The 15,378-nt window shown below is 44.5% G+C and overlaps 1 protein-coding gene across 1 annotated transcript in view; it reads left to right on the top strand.

The window, feature by feature from the left end:
• Positions 1-1,382: 1,382 nt before the first annotated feature.
• LOC137428138 (polycystin-1) overlaps positions 1,383-15,378 on the top strand; it is a 211,301-nt gene continuing 197,305 nt past the window's right edge. Inside the window, exons 1-3 of the mRNA XM_068118069.2 lie at positions 1,383-1,462; positions 9,437-10,093; positions 14,296-14,476. Coding sequence (XP_067974170.2) covers positions 1,432-1,462; positions 9,437-10,093; positions 14,296-14,476 — 869 coding nt within the window. The 5' untranslated portion in view covers positions 1,383-1,431. The remainder of the gene's footprint in view (positions 1,463-9,436; positions 10,094-14,295; positions 14,477-15,378) is intronic.

The following is a 15,378-nucleotide window of genomic DNA, read 5'->3' as shown; positions in this document are numbered from 1 at the left end:
CACGAAGGGTGTAGCGTTCGCAGAGGTTTTCGGGGCATCCGAGCCGGCTGGAGCGGCCACGACGATCTCCGGCAGTGGCGGGTCGAACTGTTGTTCTGACTGTGACGATGCTGCAGGCTCTATCGACTCACAGTGACGGTAGGTTATGTGGTCCTGATGTCGACGAATTTCGCGGCCGTCCTGCAGGCAAATCACGCAGGACAGTGGACCTGGCTTCTTAATGATGTCCCCCGGTAGCCACGTCGCACCTGCACCAAAATTTCGGGCAAACACTGGATCTCCAATGTTGATACAGCGACTGTTGGACGACTTATCGTGCACCAACTTTTGATTAAGCTGGCTCTGATAAACATTTGTTGTGGGTTTGAGACTGCACTGGCTTCTGACGAGGAGCCTTGTTCCAACGTTTTGGCTGAACATGATCCAACCGATTCACAGCAGCGCTGGTACCAGACGAGCGAGTGGCACCGATGCTTGTAGCGTTGCGTTCAGCACTTTCCATGGAAATGGCGGTGTCTCTGGCATTTTGGAACGTCAGTCTTCTCTCAGCAAGCAGGCGTCTACGAGTGCGGTCATCGGACATGCCAACCACCAGCAAATCACGGAGCATGTCAGCAATCGTGTCCCCAAACTCACACAGATGTGACGGTTTTTTGAGGTGTGCAATGAAGTCTGCGATCGACTGACCTTGCTGCTGTCTGCACATGTAAAAATTAAACCGACACAGGATGACTGAAGGAGATGGATTACAATGTTCCTTCAAAGCGGCCTTGAGCTCTGCATACGTGAGCTCCTGGATTGTCCGAGGCCGAATCGGGTTTTTAACGAGTGTGAACGTCTCACCTCCACAAACGGACAGGAAGACGGCCTTCATCCGGGCTTCGGTCGCGATGCCGTTCGCCTCGAAGTAGAAAGACAACTGCTCAGAATACGTGTCAAAATCCCCCTCATGAGGGTCGAATTCATCGATATAGCCGAAAGAAGTCATGGTCTAGATATCCCATCCTCGTCGCCATGAAAGGTATCTCGACAAACTACGATCGATTGTACCACACGTTTATTCACTCTGCCGATACAGGCCCGATTAACTGCTGCGCCATCCGAGCTGGGGCGTAGGGATACAATGCGGTCCCGGTGTAGGGATACAACGGTGAATATTTGCAGCTTCGTACATGACACTTTTGATGGGCATCTTTTTGTCACCAGATATCTTTGACCGCAAGTTATCCTCTGTTTTGTAAGTTGTTTGTTTAATTGGATGAGTTACTCTTTTATTTCATTTGCATTCTCCCACCAATAAGCCATCTCAGCGGAAACCTTCTGTCATGTGATTGTGACCTGGCATGGCTGCATTTGAATCCAACAATCAATTTCGTCAACAAGGCAGATACCACATGCGCATTTCCCATCAGCCACCTGAATTCATCTCTGATGAATGTGACATTTACCAGCATGCATTGCGGTAAGTTACCTGTCATTACTGCATCAATATTTGTACTTCATATAAACCAAGTGAGCTTTTTTCCCCCATTGACCTCTGTTGTTTTATATACTTTGCTGAGGCACAAATGGAAAGGCCATAACTTTAAATAACACACAAAATGGAAGCAACATGCACGACATATCAAAAACATTCCAAAATCTAAATGAACCCTCTCGACCTGCGTGTGCACATTTTTCCCATAATGCAAAGCGACATAAGTTTTGCAAAGCTGTGCAGCGGGTATAGGTGAGGGCGAGACTACCGGAAGTAAGCTGTAACACGTGCCCTTTTGTGGTTTGTTTTCAACGTATCCAATCACGTGACTTGTCCCGGAGGGTGCACTAACCGGAAGTGACGTAGTTCCGCGGGCGCCTATTGAAACTGATTTGTAATCAAGACGCCACAAAATTGAGAACGGAACTTCAATCAACGTTGAATGGTTATTGGCCGACAAGTCCAACACGTCATTCAAATAAAATAAAGACTTACAAATTAACGCTAAATATTCAATTACCGCCCCCAAAGCTTTTTGCCACCATGGAGTAATTTTTCAAATACTTTCAGCATAAATGTTAATTTTTACATTTGAATGCATTTATGATACATTTCCATTAAACCATAGACCTCTGCACATCTACAATAAACCAGACGCATAAACCGGCTCGAGGACAACACACATCACTGTGCCGGGGTCACGATTATGGACAAAAGGTTTAACTTGGAATGGGATGAACTTGCGAAGAAGAGAAATTGGTACATTTGGAGAAGAAATTCCAGGAACAGTCAATGTTGGAAGTTGACGTGGTGATTGACACGTTTTCACTGGAGATTGTGGATTTTAGGCCAGAGCAATCGCCTTTCCCAAATTGACATCCACGTTTGCACCTTGCGGGTTGGTGGGATTGGGAAGGGGGGGTTTGGTGGGGGCGGTTCTCTAATAATTGCCAGAGACGCCCACCATTATCACGCGTGTTGGCAGCAGAGCCTACTTGGTAAGTGAGAACCTCTACCCAAATACTTTGCTCTGCTACTTCTTTTTTTTACACAACATTGAGGTTCAAGGAAGAGTGAGGCGACAGAGGGTAAAAGGTAATGAACTGCAGATGAGCCAGTGGGTGTACAGTTTCTTTTTTTATACAATGTCGAGGCTCATGGAGGAGTGAGAACATATAACGGATCAAGATGTAACAGAACAAACAGGAACAGTCGAAAGAGAGGGGGGAAACAAACCAACAATGGGGTGAGGGACAAAATAGTGAGAGACTTAGAAAAATAATGGATGTGGGGGAAGAATGAAAGCATGGGGAAGACACAGGGGGTGAACAAGATGGATACCTCCACAAACTTTCAGGAAGGGTTCCGTTTCCGGTTGACTTCCGTTTCCGGTCTTGCTGGCGAGGGTTCGTTTATTCTCAGCTCTCCATGCTATCCATCGAAATCGAAGTTAAGTAATTGTTCCCATTTGTATTTTCGTTATAACTGTATTTATTTTATGGTGTATATATTGTCTCCCGACGAAGATTTTCGGTGCAAATCTTTCATACCTGTATTGAAAATCGTGTTAATTCGTGCCGTGTCTTGAGGCCTTGTACAGTGTACACTGTCCAACCTTGAGGCTTTGTTATTCTCTCAGCGGTCCGTCGTTTGTGATCCAATAACTTTCGTTCTCTGTTTTCCCAGTCTTTTCACCCCATAGCCTACTTCCTTGTGTAAATCTCAACTAAAAAAAAACAAAAAAAAAACATTTCCTTCTCTCTTCTCATTCGTTTATTCATTCTTATTCGTTCGTTTGTTCTTCGACCACGTGTTTCTTCCCCATTTCCCCAGATAGATTGTCAAATTGCAACTCGTTATTTTATCGTCCATGTGTTATTGTTTGATTATAGTTAGTTTTGGTTTGAATTTCCTGTAACTTGTAATTAATTAATCGTGTTCTGGTCTGCTCCTTGTGTGCGGCCTTGTAGATGTACCCCCGTCGGTGTTTGTTAACTTAAGCGTGTTTTGCTTGGCTCTTAGTTTTTTCCCCTTCTACCCCGAACATAATACTCTGTCTAACGTTCTAAATCCCCACCCACCCCCAACCCCCCCCCCCAAAAAAAACAAACTAAAAACATTTATTTTCCTTTCTCCACGTGTGCTGTTTTCTCATCCTGTATTTTCTGTCCAGGTGAGCTGTTCGCCCTGCCCCCATTATCTCCTTGCCATCCACTGTTTGCCCTGTTCACGTGACTCGTGGTGGTCCCTCTCGGCTCTCCCCCCGTTGGTATTTTTGTGCACATAAGATTGTTCACGGTTCTGTTTAAATATTATTTAAATATGTTTAACCTTTCCCCTTCAGTGTTTTACTCAGTGGTATTTTACAACATGCTGTTTTTCTTCCTATTTAAAAGGCTTTTCTCAATTTCCTCTCCAACTCATTCCACTTCAAAAAAAAGAAATTCAATATCTTATACGTCTCCCTCACTACATGGTCTAAATTCACATTCATTCCATCCCTCCTCCATCGTTCTGAATCGGATTGCTAACTTGAAAATCACAACAAACCCAATTTGTTTTCAATGTTCGTCTTTCATTAATCATCCACTTTCTAAACTCCCCTCTTGCCCCTCCCATCCAAATCCCCCCCCTTGCCCCTCCACTCCTGAACTCCCCCCTTGCCCTTCCCCTCCTAAACTCCCCCCTTGCCCCTCCCCTCCAAATCCCCCCTTGCCCCTCCACTTCTAAACTTCCCCCTTGCCCCTTCCCTCCTAAACTCCCCCCTTGCCCCTCCCCTCCTAAACTCCCCCCTCACTCCTCCCCTTCAAAACTCTCCCCCAACCCCTCCCATTCAAATCTCCCCCCATACCATTCCTCTCCAATTCTCCCTCCTCCCCCCTCCTCCTCAAAGCTGCCTCCTCCCCACTTCGTCTCCCTTCTATCTCATACCTCCACCCCCCCCAACCTTCTACTTTCCTCTGCCCCCCCTCAAACAACCCCTCACTGTGCCTCATCCCTTCACCATCAAACCTTTCATCCTCCTCATCCTTCCCTTTCTTGGAACTCTTCTGCAATCTCTGACACACTATCAACGGCTCTCCCTACCTCCCCCTCTCATCCTTCATCTTACCCTACTCCTCCCCTCCCCTGTCCTGTACCCGATGCTCCCCCTCTCTCTGCATTAACGGTATGGACCTCAAACATCCGGGGCCTTCGCTCAAACATGACTGATCTCTCCATACAGGTTGCTTCTGACAATCCAGACTTGATCTGCTTAACAGAGACTTTCCTCCTTCAAGATGTCTCTGATTCCTTAATATCTCTTCCTGGTTACTCCCTCCTCCGGTATGATAGACCTGAGCCTCGGCCTGGTGGTGGGGTGGCTATCTTTATCAAAAACTCTCTTCCTCACTCTCCTTGCACTGCCCTCTCTCCTCCTCACCCCCAGGAGTACCTTTGGCTACGGCTTCCTCTCCGCTCCCACCTTTTGTTCATATAGTGTTCTGTACCGTCCCCCAAACAGTGATGACTCCATCTACATTTCACTGTCTGACAACATGGACCAACTTCTATCCACTCATCCCAACTCTCTCTTCCTCATATGTGGTGACTTCAACTGTCATCATGCCACCTGGTTGGGTGTGGGTTCCTCCCTCACCAGCCATGGCACCTCAGCAAAGGACTTCTGTGACTCACTGGGATTGACACAATCTGTCAATTTCCTGACCCGGATCTCAGCCAATGGAGTATCTTCTCTTCTAGACTTGGTTATGACAAACCTCCCTGCTAATGTCTGCTGCTCTTCCTCTGCTCCAATCGGTTCTTCTGATCATGTGCTTGTCAAAGTGGACATCTCTCTGGCCATTCTCAGAGAGCCTCCTCAGCGTTGACGAGTCTGGCATTTCACTCAGGCCGACTGGGACGGTCTTCAAGCAGCCATCAATCGTCTGGATTGGTCTCCCATCTCCACTGCCTCTGACATCAATTCTTCCTGGGAATTCTTCCAAAGCAAACTGATCTCTCTCATGCACAGATTTATCCCATCTCGCCTTCAGTTGTCTTACCCTTCCTCCCGTCCATGGTACACTGAATCTTGTGGTGAGGCAGTTGCCCTGAAACAACTTGCCTTTGCCTCTTGGAAGGCAAATCCAACTGAAGGCAATCTCAGTTCTTTCCACCAAGCTCGAAACAAGTGTGTTTCTACCCTCAGGAGTGCCAGGAAGCACTATCTCTCCACACTCAAGATTGAACTCTCAAACCTGTCTCATTCCTCCAAATCCTGGTGGCGTCTGGTCAAATCCGTTTCTGGTGTTTGTTCCCCCTCCATCCCCTCCCTTACCTCAAATGGCCACACAGTTGACATCGCACGTGACAAAGCCGAATGCCTCAACTCTGTGTTTGCCTCAAAACCCATAGTCCCAAACCCATCTCTCTCTGTTCCCACCTTTCCCAGTCGAACCCAACTGCTCCTGGACTCTGTGTCCTTCTCTCCTGACAAGGTGGAGGAGTTTGTGTCAAACCTCGACTCTGATTCTGCAACTGGACCAGACGGCATCAGCCCACGGGTCCTAAAATCCTGCTCTGCCACTCTAACTCACCCTCTCTCTGTTCTTTTCACCCTATCTTTTGCTCAAGGTCATCTGCCAGCATCCTGGAAATCAGCAAACATTACCGCTTTACACAAAAAAGGTGCAAAAACAGATCCTTGCAACTACAGACCAATCAGCCTGCTCCCAATTATCAGCAAAGTCATGGAATCCATCATTGCTTCGGATATGAAATCTTTCCTCTTCTCCAATGGCTTGATCTCTGATCATCAATTTGGTTTCAGACCAGGTCACTCTACTCTGGACATGCTGCTTCTGCTGTCTCAACAATGGATGGAGGTCCTCAATGCCAAACAGGAAATCAGAGCTGTCTCCCTTGACATATCACGTGCCTTCGATACGGTCTGGCACCCAGCTCTGCTCACCAAACTCTCCTCCTATGGTATCCATGGAAATCTCCATGCATGGCTTGCGGACTTCCTCTCTGGTCGTAGTCAAGGTGTGGCCCTGAATGGATTTCTCTCATCTCCCCTTTCTGTTCTGGCTGGAGTTCCCCAAGGCAGTGTGCTGGGCCCTGTGCTTTTTCTGATCTTTATCAATGATCTCTCCGACTCTCTGGAAAATCCTCTCTATCTCTTTGCTGATGACTCCACTCTCTGCCGCTCCATTCCTCTTCCCTCAGATCGGCAGTCTGCAGCCTCCTCACTCTCTGAAGACCTGGACAAAATCACAGACTGGTCAAACAAGTGGAACATGTCTTTCAATCCTGACAAATCTCACACTCTTACTATGTCTCTCCGAAAAGATCGACTGGACAACCCTCCCATCTACTTTCTCAACAATCCTCTCCAAGAAGTTCTGTCGCTCAAGCTTTTGGGTCTCACTATCTGCCATGATCTTTCTTGGGAAAACCACATTTCCAAGCTGGCCTCCAAAGCCAGTCGCCGACTGGGCATCCTCCGTCGTGCGAAGTCCTTCCTAGGCACACCTGAGCTCCTCACCACATACAAGGCTTTCATCCGCAGCTCAATGGAATACTGTTCTCCCCTATGGGCTGGTGCTCCTGCCTCACACCTGGCTCGGCTTCACGCTGTTGAATCCAAAGCTTTCAGAATCATTGGAATCTCCCGCGATGAAGCTATCTCTGAGGGCCTTTCACTCACTCACCACAGGCAGGTAGGTGGTCTTTCTGTCTTCTACCGACTCCTCTCCGGCCTTGCTCCCCCAGCTCTCTCTGTGCTCTGTCCCCCAAATATTCCTACAGGTCGCACAAGATCTGCCAGCCACCCTCTGATGGTTAAACTGCCGAAATCTCGGCTCTCTGCTCACCTTCACTCTTTCATTCCTCTTTTCTCCCGCCTCTGGAACAAACTCCCACACTCACTTCAATCACACTCCTCCCTCCAGGTCTTTAAAACAGCTGTTCACCACCATCTCTTATCTTCCCCCATCCAAAACCTTGATCTTTTCTACCCCCACTAATTCACCCCAGATCCACCTTGTTTGAAATTCCAACTTCTTTCCTGGAAGTCCTGGCAGTGTCCATATGTTTTATACCTCTCCCACCCCCCCTTCCACCCCCCCCCTTCCACCCCCCCCCCCTTCCATGCCTCCCCCCCAAAGCCCTCTCCCTCCCACAGTTCTCTCGATGTCTCCATGTCTCTCGGTCCCTGCTCTCAAATGTTGTGTTTGTGTCCTTCCCCCTCTCTCCCCATCTTGTCTACCGCTCCCGATGTTATTTGTTTTATGTGTCTGTTTGTCTTTCTGTGTGATGAATGTTCGCTCTTTCACGAACCTCGATCTTGTATACAAAAAGAAAAAGAAAAAAAAAAAAGGGAAAACTGGAAACTTTTAAAGGGGTGGGTTTGGGGAAAGTTAATGGGGGTAGAAAAGGTCATGGTTTTGGATGGAGACGGGGGGCAGGGGAGTGATCTGCGGTGGTGGTGAACAGCTGTCTTGAATATGAGCCCAGGAAGGAAGAATGGGATTGAACACCCTCAGGAATGTGGTCCATAAATGTGACAAAAGAGTTGAGGTGTGCAATAAACCTGGATTTTGGGGGTTTAATACAGAAGGAGCCACTGGAAGAATGCGTACATCCTGGACTTTCTGAGGAGGTTTGGAGGACTGTGAAAGCAGAGAGAGAAAGACCAGAGGAGAGTCTTGCAACAGTTGCTTTTCAGAGAGGTCACCAACCTTTCCGTGATGCAAGAGAAACAGGCCTTGTGCTTCGGCCTCATTGTTGGAGATTCCAATAATGTTTCCATACAAGCTTTAAATTCCATAGATTCCAGGATATTCCTTTAATTCAATTTTTTTTCTCATTCATATATTCTACTGTTTTACTTTTGTGGGGGCACCCCTCCGGCAAGGTCGGAGACGGGGAAAATTAAAATGAGCTCCGTCTCACCGACTCACCGACCGATCATCCGTCTATGATCATCCGATCATCCGTCCATGTCCTTTGGTGTACGCGATATTTCAAAAACCATTGAACATTTAGCTTTCATATTGCAGATATATATTCCTCATGACAATATCTCAACCCGATTAGATCACGGCAGTGATTGGCTGAATTATATGTCGTCATGGCAACCATCTCCGTAATTTGGGTTGTGTACGAGATATTTTAAAAACCGTTTGAGATTTATCTTTCATATTATACAGATCTGTTACTCAAACCATCCAAAAGGCAGGAGATGTAGACGTCGTAGAGTATCGGGTCCTTGTTGGTTCACGAGTTATCAAGTGACTACTATGTTCGTCGTGTGTGTGTCTGTCAGTCTGTGTGTGTGTGTCTGTTTCTCCGCAGCATAACTAGCCGATGATATCATCCGATCTTGATGAAACTTGGGTGGGAGGTTGATATCATGATCTAGTTGTGTCCTGCCTAGAGTGGGCGTATTGCGCCCATTGTGGGCGGAGCAACGCCCGAAAAAGATGTATTTTTAGGGGGTAATCGAGTTCAAGCTACATCTTCTCCGAGGGGTTTGGTGGAATCTGACAGGGGTTTCGGTATTTGGTTAGGCCAATGCCATGTGTCTAGCCCCAAGGAGCTCGAGTTTTCATTTTTATTTTTTTCATTTTATTTTATTTATTTATTTATTTATTTTTCATTTCACTTTTCACCGAATTTTCGGTATTGTGTAGCAAACTAACCTCATAATTGATTATACATTATTTTCTATCTCATTTCAAGACCAGTAACCTTCGTTTTGACATTTCCAGGCTTGGCCTGTCCGGGCCTGTTTCGGTTACAGTCCGTCCTTTGTCATTGAATACCGCTCGCTCGTGAACCATCGTCGTCTCCTGACTTGTCTCCTTTATTTTTAACCCCAATGATTTTTCATTGTTTTCCTTCAGCTGAATCACCAGTCTTTGCTCATGATTGTGATTTCTTCGATTTTGTCTCTCCCTGTATTGTTTGCAGATTCAATGACCGTGGCATGTGCTAACATCTCAAGTTTAAATAAATCCTGGATTTTTCATTCATCTGCTCAGGAACTTGGGGTTTATGGCCAGAGAAGCTGCAATGCCATCTGTTATAGCAAAGGTCGAACATTCTACTCGTTGGATGCCTCTCGGCATTGTCGTTGCTACAATAAGCTTCTAGTAGATCCAGCTAATGTCTCAGAGCTTTCTTGCAAACCTACTTGTGACCTTTTTTGGTCTAATCAACACTGTGGTAATATTTACCCTGTACGCCTGGTGGTGACTTTAAAAGGTCTACGACCTTTCAGCATTCACGAGGTGGTAACAATCACAGCGCTCTCCTGGAGTCACATCGTCCATCTTTATGAATGGGATTTCGGAGATGGTTCTCCTCCGGTACGGGAGCAGTGGGCCCATCATAAATATGGTCTTCCTGGCAGGTACACTGTGACGCTGCAGGTAACTGCCGGCACTGAGAAGGTTAAAAGAAAAGCAAACGTGACAATATTGTTGGTTCCTGGAGATCATGCTCAGCTGGAGTGCCCGGCCAGTGGCCGTCTCGGGCAACACCTGCATTTTTGGGTCGATGTGGAGCAAGGAAACAACCTGGAAGCACAGTGGAGCTTTCGTCGCAGCAATGGATCATGGATCTATGGTACGGACATCATTTGAACTTTGATCTTGCTTAATGCTTTGAAGGTTTCTTTTTTTGCTCTGAGCTAATCGCAAGCATTTTTGTCACACCCGTAGTTTTTACATGCAAAATGATTATCAAGTAAGAATGAACTATGCAATATAGCTTTATAATTAAGGTGTTAATCATCTTAATTCATCATCGGCTATCCGTCATCCTGTGGTGTTAATCGCTGGTGACACGACAGTATTATTTTTTTAAAGGGTGTTTTTTTCCTAAAAAAAGAGTATGTAGGAATACACTTCCAGGTCACGGGATCTGATGTTTTCGTTGTCATGAGATCACAGTGAATGTCCTTTTTCATGTTTCCGTGGATACGTTTGTGTGGGTGAATTGGAATTTTTTCCATTCTCGCCTGTGATTCGTTCACACCCATCACGTGATTGTGAAAACATAGTTGGGTGGTGAATAATCTCCCACCTTTTGATGTCTTGTGTAAAATGTAGGCATCATCACCACAGGTGCTATTCCCTATTATTTAATTCCCACTTTTCATTTTAAAACTTCATCAATCTCTAAGTAGTGGCATTATTTTGTTACCTAATTGCATTCTCAAGCTTTGTGATGTCCATTTTGCCCCTGCTGTTTCACTTTTAGACTTTAGAGCAATGAATTATTAAATATTACTTTATTGCTGAATCTCTGACATTTCTGAATGAAGCAAACATTTTGCAATGAATTAAATAAAATTTCTGCCATATTTGTCAGGTATATATTTGACAACCTTGTTCAAAATATATTGATTTAACAATGTCTGTGCAGAAGGAACAAATGTATTGATTACAATTTAAAAAAATTAAGTTATGAATTGAGAAACACATTTTTGTACAATCGGTTGTTCCAACAGCTTAATCTTGTGGGGTTTTTTTTGGTATTCTTGAGAGTTAATTGCCTGAAGACAAGGAGATAAATCAATTGTAGTGAGTGAGTGAGTGAGTCAGTATGAAAAACACTCGGATCTTCTCCGAAACCAGACACACAATTTCGAAGAAACTTGACCACAACCTTCATCACCCGTGATGCGAAAACTGCTTGTCCTATTTTCACCAAACTTTCTAGAACTTCTGAGGTCCAAGGCCTCCTGATGCCTTGCAAATCTCATTTAAAATTGCATATAGTGTAGATCAATATATAGTAGGGTGGTCCACAGATATATGTAATATTTAATACTATTACAAACCCATGCTCCACAAGGCTGCCCTTGTTCCTATGTTTATAAGGATCATAGGAACCAAATCTGAGGTCAATTGGAACTTATTTAGAGGTTGCTCAAAAAATAACATTTTAAATTTATCCTGTTTTTTTCAGATGGCAGAAACTCGCAGCTCTTCCACAGTTTGGTTGCTGGGCAAGTCTGAAAAGGAAATAATATGTGGGGGACTACCAACCAAAGGACACACATTGCAGAAAATGGTGTACCATCACATACAAGAACACCATACAGTTGATGAAAGTGCCAAACTTAGTGTACAAGCTGTGTGTGCATACTGGGGGAAAGCACGAATTCCAGTGCAGAGAGTAGATTCCTGTGAGCGCCAACTTTTGAAGTTGTATGATGCCTACAAACTGGTAAAGGAAAATAGAACCAAGACATTCGAAAACTATAGAGCGAAGGAGCAGATGTTCAAAGATGATCTTCAATCCCTCTTCGATATCTCACCAAATGATGCGCTTGAGAAAATGACGAATGAAGAAGACAAAGCATTCCTTATCATGCAGCGTGAGGATCCCTCAAGTTCACGTATGGGATCTGTGGACAACTCTCTGGCAGTGAAGGAGAACAGAAAGCGTATCAGGCTTGAGAATGAAGATAAAAGAAAGAAGAAACATGCTGCTGAGACTCTAACAGCAATGCAATCTGTTCCATCAACATCGGCTGTGGTTGATGATGATGATGAATCTGAGATTGAAATCTCCGATTCAGGGGACAATGAATTCAAACTCTAAAGTCCATCTTCTGCCAAACAGGTGAAAAAGGCTCTCACCAAGGTGATCACTCCAGCAATAGTGGCAACTCTGGACAGAGTAAATCTCTCAGATCGGCGTGCTATGTTTGTGGCCAGTGCTTTTGCACAATCTCTTGGTCATACCATTGAAGCCAAGTGCAAGCCAACAATGATAAATAATTTGAGTAATTGAAAATAGATAATTATCTATGAATTGATGTATGATGCTAAAATATATGTATCTTATTATTCATTAAAATTTGTCAACATTTTGAGCAACCTCTAAATATTGTCCAATCAAGATCAAAGTTTCACCTCAAACTACATTCGGCAATAGGAATAGGGGCAGGCTTGTGGAGAATTGAAAGTCCAATTTTCAAATTTTTGGACCACCCTAATATATAGGTTAAACGTCATTACCAGGATCGTTACTTCACAGCTAACACAACAATATTAGGCCAACGTTGACTTTTGGTCGATTGGTCACAAGTGAATTGATGACGTCAGGGTGACTTTGTTTATTGGTAGTAAACGCGATGTCTATTTTCCGACGCAGTCCAACGTTGTTTATAGGTAGTAAACGCGATGTCTATTTTCCGACGCAGTCCAACGTTGTTTATAGGTAGTAAACGCGATGTCTATTTTCCGACGCAGTCCAACGTTGTTTATAGGTAGTAAACGCGATGTCTATTTTCCGACGCAGTCCAACGTTGTTTATAGGTATTAAACGCGATGTCTATTTTCCGACGCAGTCCAACGTTGTTTATAAGTAGTAAACGCGATGTCTATTTTCCGACGCAGTCCAGCGTTGTTTATAGGTAGTAAACGTGATGTCTATTTTCCGACGCAGTCCAACGTTGTTTATAGGTAGTAAACGCGATGTCTATTTTCCGACGCAGTCCAACGTTGTTTATAGGTAGTAAACGCGATGTCTATTTTCCGACGCAGTCCAACGTTGTTTATAGGTAGTAAACGTGATGTCTATTTTCCGACGCAGTCCAACGTTGTTTATAGGTAGTAAACGCGATGTCTATTTTCCGACGCAGTCCAACGTTGTTTATTGGTTGTAAACGCGACGTCTATTTTCCGACGCAGTCCAACGTTGTTTATTGGTAGTAAACGCGATGTCTATTTTCCGACGCAGTCCAACATTGTTTATTGGTTGTAAACGCGATGTCTATTTTCCGACACAGTCCAACGTTGTTTATTGGTTGTAAACGCGACGTCTATTTTCCGACGCAGTCCAACGTTGTTTATAGGTAGTAAACGCGATGTCTATTTTCCGACGCAGTCCAACGTTGTTTATTGGTTGTAAACGCGATGTCTATTTTCCGACGCAGTCCAACGTTGTTTATTGGTAGTAAACGCGATGTCTATTTTCTGACGCAGTCCAACGTTGTTTATTGGTTGTAAACGCGACGTCTATTTTCCGACGCAGTCCAACGTTGTTTATTGGTAGTAAACGTGATGTCTATTTTCCGACGCAGTCCAACGTTGTTTATAGGTAGTAAACGCGATGTCTATTTTCCAACTTCTGTCCAACGTTGTTTATTGCTTGTAAACGCGATGTTTATTTTCCGACGTCGGCCCAACGTTGTTTATTGGTTGTAAACGCGACGTCTATTTTCCGACATTTGCCCAACATTGTTTATTGCTTGTAAATGCGATGTCCATTTTCCGACGTTGGCCCAACGTTGTTTATTGGTGGTAAATGTCACGTTTATTTTCCGACGTCGGTCCAACTTTGTTTATTGGTGGTAAACGCGATGTTTATTTTTCGACGTCGGCCCAACGTTGTTTATTGGTTGTAAACATGACGCTTATTTTCAGACGTCGGTCCAACATTGTATTTTGGTGGTAAACGTGACGTTCATTTTCCGATGTTGGTCCAACGTTGTTTATTGGTTGTGAACGTCTATTTTCTGACGTTGGCTCGATGTTGTGTTCGTTGGGTTTTGACTTATTCCCAATTTTTTTTTTTTACCTGATTTGGATATAACTTGGTAGGAATCATCTTTGCATGGTACTTTCACAAGTTTGCTCAAACCATCAGCTAAATTACACTTTTAGTGGGTCTACCTATCAGGTGAGCGCAGGGACATTACTCCTATTTTTAATGTTAAATGTTCATTCTAGTACTAAGTAGGGCTATTGTGTTTAAGTCACCATTCAAGCCTCCATTTTTGTGATATTTGTCCATTTCACTGACTACCACAGCCAATGCATTCTGCCCAGCTGGTGGTTGGATTTTTCACGAGAATGGTCATTGCTACTGGCCTGTCCTCAAGCATCTCACCTGGGAAGAGGCACGGGCAACGTGCAGACAGACACCGCTGGCTGATTTGACCTCCGTTGATGGAGAGAACGAGCAGAACTTTCTTATGAGCCATCTTAACAGGTTACCACAATCAATATCGTGATCAATACATCAATCAATATTGATTCCAAAAGAGCCATTCCACCTGTGACTGTCATCATTGTACAAATCACTATGAATATACAAGTTCTATATAAATCAATTACAGTATTATTGTTATGATTACAATAATCGTTATAGTTCTAACTGTAATTAATTTTAATATTTTTCTATTAAGGATGCTATTTTCCTTTAATAATCCATTTAATGGCAGTTATCGCTGAAGTGGATTGTGATTTCATACATTGACATAGCAAATTGTCTTTTGCATCTATTATGTCAACACAGTGATGAAATTGTCCCAGCTGCCCCACCCGATATACCTGTCATCATTTCGTATGCAGCCTGTGACTAATGGTTGCATCATTGCTTTGAGCGCAGCTGTGCGACTGATGCAGTACCTCCTCTTTCCAGTAAACTGGTACAGTACTCATTTTGTCGACCTCAGAAGAATGACAGGCTGAGTTAACTCACCTGGTGTTAATTCAACAGCCAGGCAGGGGCTCGGTCTCGAGACCCTAAGATCGACAGCCCACAACCTTAACCGTTATGTCAATACCAGGCTTGATATGCCTGTATGGACCACCCACAGAATGTTATGTGGCAGACATGTCCCGTTGGAACGTGATTCCTCATTCAGCAACACTGAAGGGGTCTTGACTCTTGTACTAAATACAATGCCTCAAGGGGGGCATGGGGGCATCTGCTCTATGTTGATCATGAAAAGTCAGTCAGCTGTATTGTCGCGTGACTCCCCCTTGGTTAATACAGGGGAAATTACGGATAGAAAATCGAGCGTTAATTTTAGGCGTTCGGTTCAAATACGGATTCCACTATATATGCGCGAGAGGAAGAGAGAGGAAGAAGAAGCTGGAAGCCTTTTC

Source organism: Myxine glutinosa, chromosome 5 (assembly GCF_964187855.1).
Source record: "Myxine glutinosa chromosome 5, kmMyxGlut1.1, whole genome shotgun sequence".
Taxonomy (NCBI): Eukaryota; Metazoa; Chordata; class Myxini; order Myxiniformes; family Myxinidae; genus Myxine; species Myxine glutinosa.
Note: the sequence above shows the minus strand (reverse complement) of the source record. Positions and strands in the feature narration are given on the sequence as shown.